Raw genomic sequence first — 21,459 nt, 5'->3', positions numbered from 1 at the left:
TGGAGATTATCCAAGGTGCTTCATGACCCATAATTGGGTCCCAAGCCCAACTTTGGGAACCAAAGTGCAGTGGTTCCTAAACTTTTCAGCTTTTGACCCACAAAATAACAGCAGCAGAGACCTGTGCCCCCAACTATTTTTGGATGATGAACATTTGTATCAGGTCACCAAAACATGGGCACAGTAACAATATTTTTATACTACATTTATCCATTTTAAATATACTAACCTCACTCCTTTGTAACAACTAAGGCAAAAATATAATTAATTCAGAAAATCTTGTCAGGACCCCACCTTGATGTTTCGGGACCCCACTTTGGGTCCCGACCCCAACTTTGGGAAACACTGCATAGAGAAGAATCTTGTTAAAACATACCTGACTTTAACCAGAGTCATGAAGAAATTTGCTTCTCAGTTACAGAAGAGCAAAATTTATGTAAAAAAATTAAGCACTACATGACAATGCAAGGCTGTTTTATTATTTTCATTTGTTTAATAAATACACTGGCGTGATACAAACTTAGTACATGTTTTATTTCTTTTTGAGATATGTTTATTTTGGAGTTGTCCCCACCAGCCCACACTGTTTTCTCTCTTTCCTTCCTAATTCTCCCCTTTGTGAGGAAGGAAAACTAAATTTCGTTGTCGGCAGGATTCGAACCTGCGCGGGGAGACCCCAATGGATTTCTAGTCCATCGCCTTAACCACTCGGCCACGACAACTCGGAATGACATCATCAGCTCTCAGAATTTACTTAAATTAATGCATCGACTAGTTCATAATGGGTACAATGTTCAACAGACTTTAAAAGCAAGAGTTGTAGTGTAACTCTTTCCGCTCATGAACGCCTCAGCATCATGATGTGTGTCCCATCAGTGTATGAATGAATACTGGCCATGGCAGCTGCATAAACTTTCCCAACTTCTTGAAATCCAGGGTTTAATGTCGATTTGCTAGTGACGACATTGGTGACACGGTGGAAAATGCACGAACACACTACACAGTACCTGACTGCTTCGCCTGTCATTAAGTCCACGCACCAAAATCAGCAAAACACATGCATTTACACACTTAGCGTTTGCAGGGATAACTAAATGTATAAACTAACCGCTATTGCGTCTGTAGTAGAAAAGAGTCACGTGACCTCACATTAACTCGGGCCTGCTGGGATCAAGTTAGAGATGATGGTCACTGTTCCGGAAGCGACACAAAAAGACTAAATTCAAATTGTTCAAAGTTTGTCCGTGGATTGTTTTCTTACAATTAAAGTTAACATACTTAAAACGTTGCTTGATTATAATGTACTGTGTAGTAGCTATGGCGTGTGCGTTTTGTCAAAATTAAGGTTTAACCACCTTTATTTTGAAGGAAAAACCGCTTCACTTCCGGTTTACTTGTAATTGCTCCTAACTTTACGCAGCTTTTGAGGCCTGCTGTGTTTTCAACGGGGAGAGAGTCGAGAAAAAAAATGGCGTCTGCAGGCGACCCAGAGCGGGATACCGGCCATTCAGTTTGAGCTTTCCACCTTCAAACTGAGACCGGGGTTTGGGTCGGGACCGATCGGGAACCGTCGCCAGACGATTCCCTCCCCGTTTTTCTCCCTAGTGCGTGGCTCGTTCGGGCACCGAGATTGAGGCGGAACACAGGAGCCTCTCTCCCACAATGAGAGGGAGAAGAGGAAGGCCGCCCAAACAAGCAGACGCGATGCGGGAAGGTTCACCCGGGCCAGTCCGGGGCTCTCGAGGAAGCAGGACGAGAGGGATGCGTGGACGGGGGAGAGGCAGAGGAAGGGGCCGGGGCCGGGGAGGAGGTGGCGCGACCTGCAGCGTCGGCTCCCTGGAGGTGGACGCGGACATCTCCGGGCGAGAGAACTTTAATTCGTCTCGCGGCCGTAAGAAAGTTGGAGCCTCCACCGCGGCGACATCACGGGGCAGAGGGAGCAGAGGCAGAGGCAGGGGGTCGAGAGGTGGCCGCGGCGGTAAGGGCGGCGTGAGGCGGCCTCAAACCAAGATAGTCTACGACGACAACAGCGACGAGGAGGACGAAAATTTAAGTTACCGCTCCGACGAAGACGAACTGAACGACGACCCATCGTCGGGTCTGGAAGATGAGGAGGCCCTGGGAAACGACTCCGACTTTCTGGAGGACCTACCGGATGATGAGGATGCCAGCTACTGTACTGAGAGCAGTTTTAGAAGCCACAGCACGCTGGAGAGCACTCCAGGTACGTTCGCCAACAAGTGCACGCAGTTTGGCAACGCACGTCTGCATTACTTAAAGTGCATTTTTTATTATTATTTTCTGCTCAGTAGAAAAACCAAGGCGCATTGTTCAAAATGGAGCTTGCACTCAGAAACAGGCCTTTGTTTACCGTCTGCTCCTGGCCGCTAGATATCTTGCAGATCGGGTCCACGCTTCAACCGGCTCTTATGTTTTGGACTTTTGTCGGATCAGCACTTTTCTGTTATTATTTTGAAAGTAGCTTCTTTTTTTTATTTATATTTTTTTACTCGAGCGATGTCTGTTTACATAAGCACGTAGATACCGGATGTATTCACTTTTTGCTGCTTGATTTTTATTCAACTTTTCTACTTTTGCTCACACGTGCAGTGTTAGTGTTTGTTTTGAAATACAGCATTTCTTCTAATTAGAAATTGAGTGGTTTTTTTATGTGATTTCACTTCATTTTCAAATAAAATGTTGGACTTTTTTCAATTCACGTTAAGTCATTTTCAACCCAGTTTTATAAAAACGTGTTTTTGTTTCGTAATTTTGCTAAAAAGGCAGGAGTTTTTTATGCAAAACCTTTTTGTGACTTGTTGCAAACATCGCTGTTTATCAGGTAAATTGTGTAGCTTGCAGGTATGGAAATGCATAATAAAGTGCAATTATTTAGATAACTTTTTCAAATTTATTTAAAGGCTAGATTTTAGTACTTAGTGTGGCAGCTGCTTGAAGTGATACAAAAGATGGAAATTTATTTTATTAATATCCTCCATTTTCGAGGTTATTAGCTCTTGTTGTTAGCTTATAATTAAGATTGTTACAGTTTCACAATGAAAACAAAACTTATCAATTGGTCATGATTGTATCCAGAATTGTGTAATTTAATGAGGACAGTGTCGTCCTAATGGAATACTCAGGTATTGTACCTTTGCCTATATTTCATATGCCAAAACAGAGACAAAGTTTTCTCTTTTTACTCATTACAGGCCGGAAACGGAGTCGGGCTCTTCAACCGCCATCTCCCATTCTCGAGGGGAAGGACATTCCTCCTTTGGAGCTTCCCAAGTCGTCGGAGGACCTCCTGGTTCCTACCTCTCAGCTCCTCAACGTGTCTGCCGTCTACGAAGTTCTGCGCAACTTTGGCACGGTCTTGCGTCTCTCCCCGTTCCGTTTCGAGGACTTCTGCGCGGCCCTGGCCAGCCAAGAACAGTGCACGCTGCTGGCAGAGACCCACATCTCCTTGCTCAAAGCTATTCTCCGAGAGGAGGACACTTCCAACACCACGTTTGGTCCCGCGGACGTGAAGGACTCCGTTAATTCCACTCTGTATTTTGTGGACGGTATGACCTGGCCGGAGGCGGTGCGTGCATACTGCGAGAGCGACTCGGAGTACCGGCACGTTCTGCCTTTCCTGGAGAGTGAGGACTACCCGTACGAACCCTTAAAGAACAAAATAAAAGTGCTGCAGTTTTTGGTGGACCAGTTCTTGGCGACAAATCTGGCCCGGGAGGAGCTCATGTCCGAAGGGGTCGTTGCGTACGACGACCACTGCCGGGTGTGCCATCGTCTGGGCGACCTCCTGTGCTGCGAGACGTGCTCGGCCGTTTACCACTTGGAGTGCGTGAAACCTCCGCTGCAGGAAGTGCCGGAGGACGAGTGGCAGTGCGAGGTGTGCGTGGCACACAAGGTACCCGGCGTGGCGGACTGCGTCCCCGAAGTGCAAAAGACCAAACCGTGTCTTCGTCAGCTGCCGGTTGGATATGACCGACACCACCGTAAATACTGGTTCCTGAATCGCAGAGTTGTTATGTAAGTTTGCAGCTTGGGTTTGTTGTGTGATATTCATTAATATCACCGACGTCTACAGATATTTATGCTAACAGGGCCACGCAATTCTAGGCAAACATGCATAAAAGTCATTTTCTTACTGAATAGTGATGCAAAATTCTGTATACTTTTGCATCTTTGCTTTTGTTTAAATAGGGCAATTCTTCTGATTGCACATTTATATTAGTGTTATTGAGATCGTGGATTCAGGGTTCTTGTAAATAGTCTACAATTTATTAGTCAAAGCAGTTGTTTTGCAGTAAATATTGTGCATCCTCACATTGTAGTGATGAGGTTACATTTTGGTATATTGTGCAGCTTGAAAGTAAGTATTTTTCACACAGAGTTGCTAATAATATAGAAAATATTTTGAGAATTATTTCAGCAAAAATTTAGAAAATCATTAATCGTTTGCTGCTTATTTTTGTTTGCTTTGTTCCATCACTTTGGTCTCTCAGTTTACAATTTTTTAATCTAAATACACAATAACATGCACAATAACAAGCAGTTTTTAGGTTTTGCAGCGTTGTGCTGTATGTTAAGATTAGAGGAAGCGTGGTTGCACGAGTGCCATGTCACTGGAGTTTAAGTCTCCAGAATTGACACCCACATGTTTACATTCAGGCTTTTATTGCAGTGCAGCTGCTTCTTCACAGATTAGAATTGAAGTGGTTTGATACACCATATATATTCTTGTTCATCTAATAATGCTATTTGGTTTTCAGACTTAATCTTGATTAAAACAAACAATCAGCATCTTTTCCTTTTTATACTTTGTTACGGAGCAGCCACAGAGGATATTCTCGAAGTCGGCAAGATGTCATCTGTCACCTGGTTTCAACCTCCATGTTTTTGTGGGGGAAAACGTTGCTGTTCAGATGAACAGTCTTAGCTAGTAATGTAAAATATTTTGTGTGTATCACACATATTCATTTGGATAATTAGGAATGTTGTATGGATATGAGGAGACCTTACAACCTGATGCACGACAGTGGTATGGTATGTGACATGATCGATTCACATGATCTATTTTAATCAGTCTAGCCAGAAAGATACAGCCTGAGACTCTGGTACAAATTATGTCAAAAATAGAGACTTCAAACTATACAGCAGTTCTTAAATTGTGTTGCTAGTCCAAATAAAAGCACTGTTGTAATATATAATATACACCCTTTTTTCTTCTTTTAATTGAAGAGGATCATCCTATTTAAAGCCCGTTTCAGCTGCAGGTAGCAGGAAACACTAATATCATGAAGAAAAAAATTGTATAGGTCCTCTGGACGGGTTCTTCTCTAATGAAACGTTTCGTCTCTTCTCCAAGAGACTTCTTCAGTCTGAGAGTTTCAGGCAAAATTTAGGCTTTTAAGCACTGCCTCCATGTGACTGATACTCACATCACATGGATATCGTTCACACCTAATTAACACCTATTGTTAACAGGGGGTGGAGTGATACTGGCAATAGCCGCGCTGTAGGACGGGGACAACTGAAAACGGAGGCCTCCACCTCTGTTTAATGATGGACGGTCTTTCTTCACAAAAATGGCTTCTTTTACTCCTCTCTCAAACCAACGTTCCTCCCTATCAAGAATGAGAACATCCTCATCTCTGAAAGAGTGACCGCTGGCCTGTAAATGAGTGAAAACTGCAGAGTTCTGGCCATTAGATGTAGCTCGTCTGTGTTGGTACATTCTTTTGAACAGTGGCTGCTTTGTTTCCCCGATGTATAACTGGTCTCAGTCCTCCTGGCACTTAACAGCATATACAACATTGCTTTGTTTGTGCCGGGGCACCGGATCTTTGGGGTGAACCAGCCTTTGCCGTAATGTGTTTTGGGGTTTGAAAGCCACTGGGACATGTTTAGAAAATAAACGTCTCAGTTTCTCCGAAACACCCGCAACATACGGAATAACCACTGGTTTGGGTCTGGGTTTGGGGTCTTCATTTTCACCTGAAGGTTGCATGGAATCCTGTCTGTGTTTCCTGTCTGCTTTCAGGAAAGCCCAGTCAGGATAACCACACTGCTCCAGGGCCTGTCGTGTGTGTGATTTCTCTTTCTGCCTGGCTCCTGGGTTTGTAGGGACACTGTCTGCTCTGTGGTACAGAGTCCTGATCACTCCCAACTTGTGTTCCAGTGGGTGGTGGGAGTCAAAATGCAAATATTGGTCTGTGTGGGTGGGCTTACGATATACGCCAGTTTCCAACCGTCCTCCATCCGAAACCGAGACATCGCAATCCAGGAACGCCAACTTGCCATTTTTTACATCCTCTCGTGTGAACTTAATATATTCATCCACAGAGTTGATGTGATCAGTGAAATGTTGGACTTCCTGGGCTTTAATTTTAACCCAGGTGTCGTCAACATATCTGAACCAATGGCTCGGTGGCACCCMTGAAAAGGACATCAAGGCTCTCTTTTCCACTTCCCCCATGTACAGGTTTGCAACAATAGGAGAAACTGGGGATCCCATGGCACACCCATGTTTCTGCCTATAATATTGCCCCCCGTATGTGAAGTAGGTTGACTCCAGGCACAGTTTGAGGAGTTGGCACACTTGTTCTGTGGAAAGTGTGGTTCTGCTGCTGAGAGTGGTGTCTGATTTTAATCTTGCACAGACCATCAGGACACTAATATCATGGAACAAACAGCAATCAGTCGTCGGCCTCGTGTTGAAAAGCCGCAAAATTTGAATGAATTTTGTGGTGATGGATAGACGGAGATAGTGTGACATTTTAACATATTTGGATTTTATTGTTAGGGTGTAGTTCAGAGTGTTCAGTCTTTAGTTAGTTTCAGTTATTGTGGGGATTTTATTTTATTTTGTTAACGTGAAGCTGCACTCGGAGGTCTGCAGAGGTCAGAACGACACAACATGCCCATCTGGTCTCTTAACATTTCTCTCTTCTCACTCTTCTCAATATATTTTTTTACATAAAATTACTATTTTTTAATATCCCAGCATTTTTGATGCAAAAACAGCAATAAGCCTAAATAAAACTGTCAGAGCAACACAGAGAAAAAGAAGAGACACACATACATCTTGCTATCCTTGTCAGGACTTCACACACACAGCGCTCACAGCTTCTCTGCCTCAGTCTGCTGCTCCCGTTTTTAACACCAGGCAAAAAAATGCATTTAAAACAGCTGACGTTAACTTTAGATCACAGTTTAAAATGTACACCGAAGAGAACCAGCATCACCACTGCGGTCACAGCAAACGTGATGTGAGCAGTGTCTGGTTCACATGATGGAGGACGGCTGCGCTCGCTAAAATGTTCAGCGAGAAAAGACAGAAAGCTTTTTTATTTTAATCCAGCAGGGAGAACAATAGAGGTGTTTTTCTATGCCTCATGTGAGCAGCTCCAGCATTTTTAAAAAGAAAAACAACGCGGACACGCTGATTACAGTGCGGTGCGAAAGTGAAAGTAAAACATGTCGCAGCGCTCCCGTCTGGAAAAGAAACTTAAACACAGCTGTTTTCTCTTCCCTCATATTCCGACACAGATAGCAGCTAAATTAGACAGTTAAAACACATTTATAGTTCATAACTCACCCTTGTTGTTGTTAGCACTCTGTCTCACAACATTAGCTGCTACGCTGTCCCCGGGGGAAGGGGCAGACACATGCGCTCGCGTGACCCAAAGAACGGATCGGCCGAACGGACAGTGTATCGGCCGATACGGATACAAGGAAAAAAACACAAATATCGGCCGGCCGATGTATCGGTCGACCCCTACCTGTGACCCCAGCTGTTGTTGGTTGATGAACGTTGGTTTCATGTCAAACAAACAAGAGCATAGTAACAATATTTATTAGTCTCTTTTTGTCCATTGTAACTGCACTAACTTTACTCATTTGTTACAACAAAGGCAAAAAAATTATTGATAGTTATAATTTTTTAGTGTAATTCAGAAAATCTTTTCAGGACCCCACCTTGATGTTTCGGGACCCCACTATGGGTCCCGACCCCAACTTTGGGAACCAATGCTTTACAGCCTCCACTTTGAGAATGGGTGCTGAGTGAGCAGCAGCAGCCAGCTATATAAACAGGGTTCCTGTGGATCCTTAAAAAGTCTTAAAAGGCATTGAATTTATCAGTCCAAAAATAAGGCCTTAATTGGCTTTAAAAAGACTTAAATCAATCTTTCAGAGGTCCTAAAATGCAAGTAGGATGATTGTAATTTCTCTCAAATATTAAAAGAATTGGTAACATTTATTTATCTTTTTAAATGCATTGAATGCCACCTAAGTTACAGTCAAATGTACGGTTGTAAAATGAAATTAAGATAAACCATTAACTAGTTGATCAAGTTCTGTAGTCCAGTTTCAAAAACTAAAACACATCAAACAAATTTCTGCAACTAAAACAGCAACAATTATTTAATCTTTTAATGCTTACTTCAACACCCAGGTCATGCAGTCATGTGACTAAGCTTAATTTCCAAAAATGTATCACCCTATAAACTACAAGAAGGGATTTTTAATGGCACCAAAAAAACATTGCACACACAAAATCCAACGTGCACAATGTGACGCACAAGTTCACACACACAGTCCCGCTTGAGTCAGTCACCTTACAAAAAAAAATCTGACAAATGTTATTTATGCCTCCTTGTTTCTCTCTCTGCCTCCTCTGCAGGGAGAGGAGAGGAGAGGAAGGTGCATTCTGTTAAATGTTAAATCCCCAATAAATAAAAATGCAGCAAAACAAAAGGCTGGAAAAAAGTCGAGGTACAGGTGATATTCTGAGGTTTTTTTCTTTTTCATTGTTTCTGAAGTGGGAACACAACGTGAATCAACATTGTTAAAGTGATTTAAGAAATCCACAGAAAGCTGCCTACAGCCTGTGAACACATTTTACTCAAACCCGACTGATCGGCCAATAACCAGGTGTAACAGTTACCTGTGGCTGATTGGTCAATAACCAGGTGTAACGGTTACCTGTGGCTGATTGGTCAATAACCAGGTGTAACAGTTACCTGTGGCTGATAGGTTAATAACCAGGTGTAACGGTTACCTGTGGCTGATTGGTCAATAACCAGGTGTAACGGTTACCTGTGGCTGATTGGTCAATAACCAGTTTAACGGTTACCTGTGGCTGATTGGTCAATAACCAGGTGTAACAATTATCTGTGGCTGATCGGTCAATAACCAGGTGTAACAGTTACCTGTGGCTGCGAGCTGCTGGCTGGGCTTCTGTGGGACAGAAGCTGTGGAGGTGAAGCAGAGAAGTCTGCAGGAGGAGAGATGCAGGCTCAGGTGCTGTCTGTTAGTTACATCTGGAGGACGAGGCAAAGCAACCTTTACTGTTTTCACAACTAATTTTCAAAATACTTAAATGCATTATTTTGCCTAAAACACCCCTAACCAGTCTGTAAAAAATATTGTTTTTTAGCTATCTTTTTACAGACTGGTTAGCGGTGTTTTAACCAAGCCATATTGTTACACGTCATTTCACATGTAAGACGTTCAAATTTCGTGCAGCTAGCACTTTCCTTTCTCAAGTTATGACTAAAATAATAATAATAATAAAACTAAACATGCTACTTCCTGCCCAACTCTACCAAGCTACTCCCCGCTGCCTCCAGCCTCATACCCCACCGTCATTCCGACCAATCACATCTCTTGGGCCGTCTCCGCCCACACTAAGACCTCGGCCAATGACGATTTGGGCCGTCTCTACCCACAGGGCAACACGTTCTTCAGAGACCCCTACTTGGCTAGTTTTGTGTTAAACATCTGCGTAAAATTGTTGCTGTTGTGAAGTCTTAAATTTAATTTCAAGTGGCATTGAGGAGGTCTTAAAATGTCTTAAACTTGACTTAAGCTGCAGGAACCCTGATTTTATTGAAATACTTTGAACAATACCCTGGCTTGAAACAATACAAACTTGTTTTAACTGAGTATTAGGTAGGATGCAGAGCAGAGCAAAAGAGAATAGTGGCAGATTTTCAGACCTTTTTGGAGGTAGAAAAGCCAATCTTCTCCACTGATCTTATCTAAGAATCGGCCGATCTCCCAAAAGTAAGGAAATCATTGCACGACTGGGAGATAAAGTTAGAGAGACCAGACTGAGGTTGTTTGGACACATCCAGCGGAGGGACAGAGGGTATATTGGTAGAAGGATTTTAGAGATGCAGCTGCCAGGGAAAAGAGTAGATATATGGATGCAAACAAAAGAAAAGTTCAAAACAAAACAACTGGACTTCTATTCTGAAGGTGAAACGGATACATGGATGGAGTTAGAGAGGACATGGAGGTAGTTGGAGTGAAGACAGAGTGAGTTAGAAGAGGATGACTTGCTGTGGTGACCCTTCAAGACGAAACAGCTGGAAGTAGTAGAATAAACTACATACAACAAAGAACTAAAAAAAGACATAAGTTTACAATTTTAGTTGCTCCTTTTTAGTTTTTTTGTTTGTTCATAATGTTTTCTCTCAACTGTTATGTCTCACCAACAGTGAGGAGGAAGGTGAGCAGGAGGATAAAACCATCTGGTACTACAGCACCAAGGTAAATGAGAACTTGTATTTTCTCCTGCTAAGATTTGTTTTATTTTCTGAGCTTGTTGTGACTTTGATATAATGGAGTAGGTCTGAATCTGTTAAAAGCTTCATAAACTCCTATCTTTTCCAGGTCCAGCTAGCTGAGCTGATAGAGCGCTGGGATAAAGAGTTCTGGGAGGCTGACCTCTATGCCGCCCTGGAGGAGATAAGGGATGAGGTGCACGCTCATATGGATATTACTGAGGATCTAACGAACAAGGCTCGTGGCAGCAACAAGTGTTTCCTCACTGCTGCAAATGGTAAATAACTTCTTTTTTAATGAGTTCTGGAAAACTGAATTTCTTCTGTGATTGAGTTTGTCGCTGACAGAGTGGATAAAGAGAAGTGTATAATCTAAGAGATTATTGAGATGATCCATTTTTTGTCCATATTTTTTCGGCACGCATCTCGTTTGGAAACGTTCACCTCCTCCAGGACATTCCGGCTAATCTGCTAATTTAAGCTTTTTATGCTTCTTTCAGCTGTTTTCTGCAGTTTAAGCCACTGCGTTTAATTTCAGCTTCTTACTGCTTAATTCAGAAAGCGTATTCTTGCCGCTTCTTTTTGCTAGATTCAGCTTTTTCGGTTAATTTTTAGCCAGTTTTCTGCTAATTTCAGCTTGTTTTACAACAAATTGCAGAATTTCTGTACATATTTTTTCTACAAAAATCTTTCAGCGTCGAGCATTCGTGCATTTTGGCTGAAAATGCTAATTCTCTAGTTATCCTTTTTTAATCTTGTATGCTGTCTGCTTATACTTTTGCCTGCTCTCTCGCCAGCAATCGTGAATGCCACCCAATCATAGTTAGCTTAGCAACAGAAATCAGCTCGACCAATACGAAACTTATTCTGGTCTCAGTCGGACCCACTTCATACACTTGAAGCTTCAGACTCATCTCACCACAGCCTTGTGTGCTGTACAAATCATCAGCTCATCTTTCTTATAAAATGTGGTTTCCTTTTGAAGTGAATGTAAGAATTGCGTTGAGGAAAAATACCACTGGAGTTTACGGTACGTGGTGCTGTTCTCAGCGATGGTAAATCAGTGATTCCACAGCAGGAGTGGAAACTAACACTTTAACAAGGATCAGATGTGTGTAGATAAGTTAAAGGTGCTTTTTCAAAACAGGTTTAAAACATTTTTTTTCCTCTAAAGCAGACAATGTAAACAATTTTTCAAAACTGGAAGATTATTATTTTTATTCCTTTGCTTCCGTGTTTTGTTTTTCTTTAATTCTGGACATTACTTGCGACCCTACATCAAACACTTTAAAAAAACCATGCATCACTAGAGGTAAATAAGAATGTCTGTAGCAATCGTGTTAAAACGACAATAAAAAAAAGAAATGTGTAAGTTGAAAAAAAGAAGTGGATTTCTTTGACAATTGAGGTTTTTTTTACTTTTTTTATTTGTTAGAAATTCATTTAACTCCTAAAAAACACTAAAAGCATAAAGTGCCTGTGACATGCTTATCCTTCAAATGCAAAAAGTCAAATAAAACGTTTATATTTAAGAAAATTAGCATAATACACATGATTTTAACCATTTTGTCCCATAACTGGCATATTTTCTCTTGAATTTGGCTCAGCAAAGTGAAACAGGAAGTGACATCAAAGGGGAGCTCTTTAAGAAAAACTCTCTAGTCTTATTGAAAAAAAATCTTATTTAAACTCTTCTTCAACTCTGATAGTGACTCAACATAATCTAAAGAAACATCAGATTCTTCTCTAAATATTGTAGCATCTCTCTGTTCACATGCAGACATTCCCCTTTGACATCACTTCCTGTTTCTTCACATGCAAATATCTCAACAACTGTTCATCTCAACGGCGTGAAATTTGTTTTGCAATATGTTATCAATATTGTCTTTCCAAAAACGCATACAAACTTATTACAAAAATTTTACGTTACAGGCACTTTAAAATCAGAACTATTAGGAGTAGAAGTAAAAATTTAATGTAACAATTTGTTCTTGTGTGTTTGGTATTAAAATAAATGACCTTTTTAGCGTACTGATCTGTTCATTATTCCAAATTAAATACTTTCTTTTGAAAGAAGTCACAAAAAACTCAAATTATTTAGTATGAATTTTAACACAACAGTGCATTCAGTACAGAGAATGTATAAAACAGAATGTTTCACAACACTTAGATACACACCTTTATGCTTTACTCAACAATAAAAGCTGATTTGTTTTTGTCATTTTTATACTTTTTAGTATTTATTTTTCCTTAAATGTTCAGAAAGCAAATAAAATGTTTAAAATATTTTTGTTTTTGTCTGGGTTTACCTCTGAATTAGTTTTGTTCTTACAAAAACTACATGTCCTCTGCTTCTTCCACACTCAGAGGAGATCCTGGAGCGACTTCGTGCTAAGAAGGAAGAAGAGCTGGAGGAGGTGAAGAGACGAGCTGCTGAGGAGGCCCAGAGAGCACGGCTGGAGATGGAGAAGAAGGAGCTGGAGGTGGAGAAGGAAGGTGAGGAAGCCAAGCTCAGTTGTGAGGGGCAACAGGACGGAGGGGTCAAAGATCAGACAAAGGAAGAACCAGGAACAACAGAAGTGGTCACACAAGAGAAAACAGATGGTGCCACATGTGAAGGTAATTATCTTCATATTTTAAAAGAAATGCTATTTTTACCTAAATGTTGCCATAAAGAAAAGAATGAGGCAACAATTATTAAAGAAGCCATCTTTGTTATTTTCTTCAAACTAACTGGTTACAAGTTTCACACTAATGATGCTGTTTTATAGTCTGTGAAGCTGACCAGGAGGACCGCAGCATCCTAGACAAACCTGCTCCAACAACATCTGCTCCAATACAAAGCTCCACTGTAAGCCCAGCTTTGACCACTGTGACTCCAAAGCCCATAACGTCCACTGTAGAGGGTCGGTCAGAAGGATGTTCCAGCGTGGAGGTGTCCAACAAAACCGAAGGTACATTTATGGGTAAAATCATTCTGGAATCAGCCTTTTGCTTCATAGTCTGTAAGTTTAACAAACTGAGTAATTATGAATTCAAATAATTGTATCTCTGCTTTGGAGTCATTTAATTCTAAGCCTGCTTTTTTTTTGTTTTTGTTTTTGTTTGTTTTTTTGTTTGTGGTGCCAGTTTTATCCAATGTGTTTAATTGTCCAAATTGTTAGAGGTAAAGAGGGGGCTGAAACTTCCTTCTCTTTACCTCTGAGCCAGGCAGTGACAGAAATGGTAATTCCAGCTGCTGAAAAGGTGGGCTTGCGTAGTGCTGACTGATCCCTTAAAGGACCACCCAGCTGCAGAACACCAGATTTAAACTTTCAGTGTTTTTTCCCCCGAGCCTCATGAGTTCCTCTCTTTCTATTTCTGTGCAGAGGAGCAAATAAATGTAAACTTTACCTGCAAGAAGACTATCTAAAAGTATGCAGCGGCACAGATACAACTCCAATCCAATACAACTTTTATTTGTAAAACACTTTTTGCACCATAGACCAAAGTGCTGTACAGAATCAGCATTCCAACACAGCTCATCCAAAACAAGGCTTTTGTCTGTCGAAAAAGAAATAAGTGTTGGCAGCCAGAACCTCCAACAATGCAGACACACACACACACACACACACAGAATAAAGTGTATTCATTATTCATTCTGTCATAAAAGCAGTGTCAGCGTGAACAATAAACACAGCTCATCCAAAACAAACTCAATCACAATTAAAATAGGAATAAAAAAACACAGAAAAATAAAAGCAGGTAATAAAAAACAAAGTAAAAACAAGGAATAAAAAACAATAAAATACCTAAAACACAATTTTAAATCTAGAATAAAAACAAGTAATTTCTACAAAAAAATAAAATCCAGTATAAATGGACAACACAACCCCTTACAGTGTCAAAAGCCAAAGTAAACAAGTAACTGTAATAAGAGTCAGGTTCTTTTTTGACTGAGAACCTTAAAAAGACGTACGTGACTGTAGTTTGATCTCTGCGGTATCCACCTTATTCCTAGCACCCATGATGCCTTGCTTGAATAATGGGCACAATTTTCGTCTTAAACCAGAACCAGCATTGGTTTATGTACGAGCTAATACAGTTTAAACATGTGGGAACACCGCCTGTTGGGGCTTAAACGGACAATATAATTATACCTCTGCCTACTGCGGTCGAGGGATTGGAAGGAGGGCGACCTGAAGAAGTGGCTGCAGATTACACAGCTACTTCATTGACTCGATTACTCGATAAACAACCTGAAAAGCTCTGAGGCGTATCAGAACCTACACAGTGATAAGGCCGGTCGTGTTTTTTTTTTAAAGAAATGGGACATAAATTACCTTAAAGCGGACATAAAGCCCAGCCAAAACCACTCTTGACTGAAACATTTGTTGTTAACTCTGACCTAAGTCTTTTGCAAAAATAAGGAAAACCATTGTCACAGCTATAATCTAAAAATTTAGAGTAAGATTAGAAGAAAATATCTTGGGGGTCATTCTTAAATACGTTTGTTGTGAAACTATAATACTTAAGTGTTTTGCTGGCCTGCCGTGCCAAAAACACTCATTGCATTTTAGTTGCAGAGAAAAGCACAATTCCTAATACAAACATTTTCCTTCTTACACTTGAAATCATACCTGATATTCTCTTTGCACTTTTTTTTCTGCATCCCTTCTCCAGTGTTTTGTTGTAAACAAGCCACTAGGATGCAGGTTATCCTGCGTCGACCTTTCGTAAACAAGGTGAAATGATCAAACGTGCAGAGTTTTGGCAGTCGCTTCAGATTCTGATTTTGCAGCCACATTCTTGATTCCTCATCTGTAGCTAGGTTATGGAAACGATAACACTTTTCATAGGAAACCCTTTGTTTTGGTTGCAGGTTTGTGTTCAGAATACTTGTTGAAGCCACTGACTGACTTAGCTTGGTCTGGTTGTTGCATCAGCAAACAGCACAACGGGTATCTGGACTTTGCTAGGCCTTTTTAGTAAACTCCACTTAGGGCTGCACAATATATAGAAAACTTATCATCATCATTGCAATAATAGCCTGTGTAATATGCATTTTTATTCAAATTTATAAAAATTCGTGCTGGAATTGAAATGTTTCTTTTTTTTTTGCTCTGAACCCGGTGCAGAAAGGCATCAACACAACAAGTCATATCGTCATCGCAATAGTAAACACTGTTATCACACATCGCAGGTTTTCCTAATATCATAGCAGGCCTAACTTCACTACAGTTATTAAATGTAAAAAAAAACTAATGCTGTCAAATGATTAATATTTTTAATCTGATTAATCCGGAAGTAGCTGTGAATTAATCATGAGTAATCTTAAATTTAATATACATTTCTATTGCATATTGATAAAATAAATTACTTGAGTTATTAATTAGTTTTTAATGTTTTTATTTAGAAAACAAAAGTGATGCTTAGACGTGATTTTTTTGAACATAAAACAGGACCTAAAAATGCTCCAAACATATTTGAGTCAGTTAAATCTCGTGCAGAATAATGAGGTTAAATCAAGAATTCAAGTATTTTTCTTTCCAAACTGAGTACTACATGAGGAATGAAAGATAGATGCTAAGGTCAAAGTTGTCAGCAAAACATAAATGGATAAAATAAAATAAGCCATAAGAAGACAAAAAAAACTGTACATAATGTTACACATGGAGTTTTTTATTAATTTATTTTATTTATTTAACCTTTATTTATCCAGGTAAACTGTTTGAGAACCACTTCTCATTTACAAACATGATCTGGCACTGAGTGCATTGCAATATACAAACCTACATATTCAGCCATAGTAAAGTGATTGATAAAAAAAGAAAAAAGTTAGATTAATCATGATTAAAAAATTTTAATCTACGCCTAGCAATAAAATTAATCAATATGAGTTAACTCGATTAATTTCACAGCCCTAAAACAAAAAAACAAAAAAAATATTAACTGAGTTTATTCTGCTAATCCGAACGCAAAATACGTTCAAATAAGCTTCGGGCCGTGCTCTGCTACCTCTGTTAGCCAAAGCTTACAGCTTCTTGTGATGTTTTTGACAGGAAGGGGTCATTTCCACAGCAGCGCCCCCTGGAGTCAGGTGGATAAAAAGTGGCAGGGGTCCTGCCAGCATCAGCAGCTTCAGTGACAGCAGCACGTCGGTTTATTCCCACACCTCTTTTATCACTGTACTGATCGATGCACTCTGAGAGCACACGTTAGCACGGTGAGAGGGCGTCTCTGTTGTGACGGTGATCGGAAGGTCACCGGTTCAACTCCCCAGACGGGAGAAAAATGTGTGTGGGGAAACCTCATTTGCCCCGCTCTGGGCCCCCAGCTGCATTTTGGTCTGTATTCGCATGTGCGATGAGAAAAAAAACATGGGGAAAAATGCAGAGAATTAATTTCCCCTTTGAGGATTAGTAGACTTCTTTTTTTAATCGTCTCTAAAATGTTCAGAGCCAAAACTGGACTCCAAACAACATCCATTTACTAAAAGCATTTCTGTGGCTCGTTTGACGTCTTTGATCAGACATTGTTCATCTTAGTAGTAAAAATGTTTTGTTTAGTGTGATCAAATGTGCACAGCCTTTTTGTTTTCATTTCCTGTAAAGTAAACAACAAATTTTACATAAAAAAACAAATCAAAAAATAAAATGCAAGGTAGCAGAAAGAAGAAAAAAATCTATCTGCCCCTTTTAAGAAAAGAAGATAAAATAAACAATACTAATAGTCTTTAAGTAACAAAAACAAAACAAAAACATCAACAATAACAATCCTCCTCGAACAAAATTCTTTTTCATGTTTCTTCAGGAAAGTTCCTGTTCTATTTGCTGCATGCGTTACTCATGGCCTATCAGCAGAGGGAGCCACAATCAAACTGATTTTATTTACCAATTCAAGAGGGTTTTTTTTTTCTCTCAAGCCCCAGTTTTAACTTTTTTATGGTTCTCAAGTTCCGTCACTTTGCTCTGTGTTCATATGTCATACTGCTTAAAGCAGTTCAGGAATAAAATGTTGCTTTTATAACTTCAGCACTAATAAAACATGCAGACCTTCTGATAGCATTAAAGCTCATTCTCTGAATGTTTTGGCAGAAAACCCATCATCGGTTTCTGTCCCAGTTTGTGGAGATGGCGTCCCCACCCTGAGCCATCCCTCTGAGGAGAACAGCAACAGCAGCTTAGGAACCGGTGTCCCACCCAGGGTTCCCGAGCCCCCAGACTTAGCAGACCGGTCCTCTCAGTCGTCTCTGGCGAGCCTCGATGATGCAGGTTTGTTTTTGTGTGCTCTGTTTATTTTATTTTATTTTTTACCACCGTTAAGAAATCATACTAGTTGGTTTTCGCTTGTCAAAACCTACTTTTATTGTTTTTTATTTGTCTGTGTTTTTATGACTGAACTGGTTGTTGGACTTTCAGGGGACAGCAAAGACTCGACCGGTGGGGAAATGACAAATCTCAGCAGTAAGAAGTCTTCAGCCACTCGCATGGTGACCCGGCTAAGAAACCCCGACAGCAAGCTGAGTCAGCTGAAAAACCAGCAGGTTGCAGCTGCTGTTCACGAAGCCAACAGGGGCTTCAAGGAGGGCAAAGAGGTGAGGAATGAAAAAACAAACAAACAATGGCCTCATGCAAGAACTGTTCGTACGAACAGATATGTTCTTAAGGTGCGTGTTCGAGTGATTTAGGATAATTTGTGGCATTCACCAGTTTTCTCGTATTCTAAGATTTTTTTCAGATACAAATAGGGCTGCCACAAACTCTTATTTTTATAGTCGATTAACTTATGATCCGATTAGTCGACTAATCGAAAAAAATAATCAGTGATTAATTGAATATAAAACATAAAGCTTATCGTGCCAGAATGCAGCTGCTATTATATAACCATGGTTAGATTTTAGCTATATGCTAACTAAAAATAATTGCTGTGGAAGGCAAGTTCTTCCTTGCAAATATTGCACAGGTTCCTCTTTCATTTTCTTTAAATGGTCCCACACTTTTGAGCTCCGTTGCCAGGTAGCCATGATACCAGAGCCTGTATAACAGGGCTATTCAACTGGCGGCCCGCGGGCCGAGTGACCAAAGTTCGGCCCGCCAACTGGTTCATTCATCTCTTAAGCCCAAAACCCCGGTTTTCTACTTTAATTACTCAAAGTTCTTTTAGTTAAACATAGACATGTTTGGTGTCTACAGAAACGTCAGAATCTTGGCTATAAGCTGGTAAAAACCATTTCTATAAACACTCAAGACTGTTAAAACTACAAGCAGTTGAAGATAAAATGATGAAAGTGAAAATAAAATTGGTTTAAAAATTTGGCAAGTCAGAGATGTTAAAATATTATTTGTGTTAAATATGAGGCAGAATGTGTTCTTTTTGTTTTTGATAATGTGTAATTATCACTACTTTTCTAGGGTTCTGTATGTTGTATTCATGATTAAATGCAACAAAATAAACTAATTTAAAGGTAACTGATCTTTGTAATACTTGGTTTCTTTACATAACTTTCATTGCTGGATGTTTGGCCCCTCAGCTGTTGACCGGCAGTAACTGTGGCCCCCTGAGCAATTTAGTTGAATAGCCCTGCTGCATAATGTAGTCTGTATAATGTCTTGTGACGTCCACGGCCTACCCCAGTTACCACTACTGTGCATGTGTGTCAATGACAGAAAGGCAGATGTGGCAGTGGAAGGTGTCAAAGCAGTTTGGAGAGAAAAACAAAGTAAAGAACAAAAAAAAAAAGAAAACTATTAATCGATTATTAAATTAGTCATCGCTTATTTTAATGACTAATCTTGGCAGCCCTAGATACAAACGAAATTCACGAGTGGTCCAGACCTGTCGTATATTTTACRAGCAGTCAGTCTGCTGTTATCTAGACTGATTTTCTTCACTACTAAATTTATATTTCATTAGTTTGAAGATATTTTGAGTTGAAAATAAATCACACTCTATGATTGTCTTGACAATAGGCTATTCTGTTTGAATTAGAATAATAGATTTAAATGTAATAATTTAGACTAACAATATAAGTTGTTTAAATTTAAAAAATGGCTAATGCTGTTGTATAAAACTACGATATTTATATGAAGATCTCAAACTACAAACCAACTTAAACTATGCATTAATTGAAGTTTAATTTGTCTCGGTATATAATTATCTTGCCAGATGTTTTTTTAAATCAAATTTTATTTTGTTGAGATTTATTTAGCACATCAGCTATGCTATTTTCTCCAAAGTCTCCATCTCCCATCTTCTTCCTCTTATCCGTAGTCGGGTCGCAGAGGCAACAAGTCCAGGAGAGAGACCCAGACTTCCCTCTCCCCAGCGACACTTTCCAGCTCGTTCTGGGGGACTCTGAGAAGTTCCCAGGCCAGAGGGGATACACAATCCCTCCAGCGAGTCCTGGATTTTCTCCAAAGTGCCAGACATAWTTTGAAAACATTTTAAAATGCTTATTTCAGAACCGCAACTGACACCACTTGCGACCACGTGGGGGTACGGTGCGAGATGGTGTGGCTTCTGAATAAATGAAAACGATTTAACACAGTTGTTTATACTTTTAGCAGCTCTTTTTATTCCACAGCTGACCTGCTAAAAATGACAGATTTTCTTTTCTGGATCTCTGACAGACGGACTTCAATCTCTGAACTCATAAAGTTCTTCTTTTTAGTTTTTGCTGCCATTTTCATGAATGGACTCTTCCTGATATCTGAGGCAGGAAATGTAGCCTTATATGGTGTTTTTGGGTTGGTAATTATGCAGATCTCCTCTCCCCGTGCGCGAGCACCTGATACGCATTCATCGGTTTACGCAGCTCATTTACACACTTTTCCTGAAGATAGAAGAGTTTGTTGAATCTGACGTGGCATGTTCGTACGAACCCTTCGTACGAACTAAAATAAGAGAAATTTAGGATAAGAATATGAACATGTTTTTGCATGAGGCCCAATGTTCTCCTCAAACATTAGATGGAAAAACACACTTAGAGCCAAACTGAAAACATTCGGTTACAGATATGCAGATTTCAGATGTGTTTATGGTTACTTCTGTAGGTCCTGGTTGTGAATGCACAAGGCGACATCACCCGGGTCAGCACACGCAGCAGCAAGGAGGTGGTGATGAAGGGGACCATCAGCCAGTATTTCAAGCTCGGCCAGGAGGGCAAGTACCGCGTCTACCACAACCAGTTCAGCGCCAATCTTTTGGCCCTCAACAAGCACCAGCACAGAGAGGCAAGTAGCAGGATTCACCTTTACCATTAACTATCACGTGTCACAAAATACACCTTTAGTAGCTGGAAGACCGTGTTTATGGTTTGTTCGATCATTTTTGTCAAGACATACAAGTAAAAAACAACACTATTTAAATTCTAAGAAATCATTTGAACTTGTGTCCAACAGGCTTGACTTTTTTATGTAGCTTTTGTAGAACAGATTTAATTTTTAGATGGTTAATCTGCATTTCTTCTTTTATTTATTTATTTTTTTAGGACCACGACAAGAGGCGACATCTCTCCCACAAGTTCTGCATGACGACAGCGGGAGAGTTTAAATGGAACGGGTCTATTCACGGCTCTAAGGTTCTGACCATCTCCACACTGAGACTCACCATCATCCAGCTGGAGAACAACGTTCCAGCACCGTTTATGCACCCCAACTGGGCCTCACACAGGTATAAAGAGAGCAGAGAACTAGGGCATCAAAGTTTTTATTTATTTTTTTATTTTTTAAATAAACCTTAACCTTAAAACCTAGCTGGTTTTAAGGTTTACATTTTTTTTTTTTTTGTAATTTTCTGCGTGTGTTTGTTCAGTTCTTACACTGCAAAAAATGTCCACCTTACCAAGTTTTAAAATCTTATATCCAGCCAAAAAGTATTTTTGATCTTGTTTTGAGAC

The 21,459-nt window shown here is 40.1% G+C and overlaps 1 protein-coding gene and 1 non-coding gene across 2 annotated transcripts in view; one reads left to right on the top strand and one right to left on the bottom strand.

The window, feature by feature from the left end:
* Positions 1-640: 640 nt before the first annotated feature.
* On the bottom strand, positions 641-722 carry trnas-aga (transfer RNA serine (anticodon AGA)). Its single transcript has one exon. It is a non-coding gene; the product is annotated as a tRNA-Ser (tRNA).
* A 703-nt stretch (positions 723-1,425) lies between these two features.
* The window catches only part of LOC106528477 (nucleosome-remodeling factor subunit BPTF), a gene marked incomplete in the record, with an annotated part of 47,818 nt that continues 27,784 nt past the window's right edge, over positions 1,426-21,459 (top strand). The window contains 10 exon segments of the mRNA XM_014023652.1: positions 1,426-2,224; positions 3,213-4,035; positions 10,515-10,566; positions 10,690-10,858; positions 12,948-13,199; positions 13,352-13,534; positions 17,657-17,833; positions 17,981-18,156; positions 20,615-20,794; positions 21,052-21,233. Coding sequence (XP_013879106.1) covers positions 1,663-2,224; positions 3,213-4,035; positions 10,515-10,566; positions 10,690-10,858; positions 12,948-13,199; positions 13,352-13,534; positions 17,657-17,833; positions 17,981-18,156; positions 20,615-20,794; positions 21,052-21,233 — 2,756 coding nt within the window.

The sequence above is a fragment of the Austrofundulus limnaeus genome, unplaced genomic scaffold (genome assembly GCF_001266775.1).
Source record: "Austrofundulus limnaeus strain Quisiro unplaced genomic scaffold, Austrofundulus_limnaeus-1.0 Scaffold384, whole genome shotgun sequence".
NCBI classification, from domain to species: Eukaryota; Metazoa; Chordata; class Actinopteri; order Cyprinodontiformes; family Rivulidae; genus Austrofundulus; species Austrofundulus limnaeus.
Note: the sequence above shows the minus strand (reverse complement) of the source record. Positions and strands in the feature narration are given on the sequence as shown.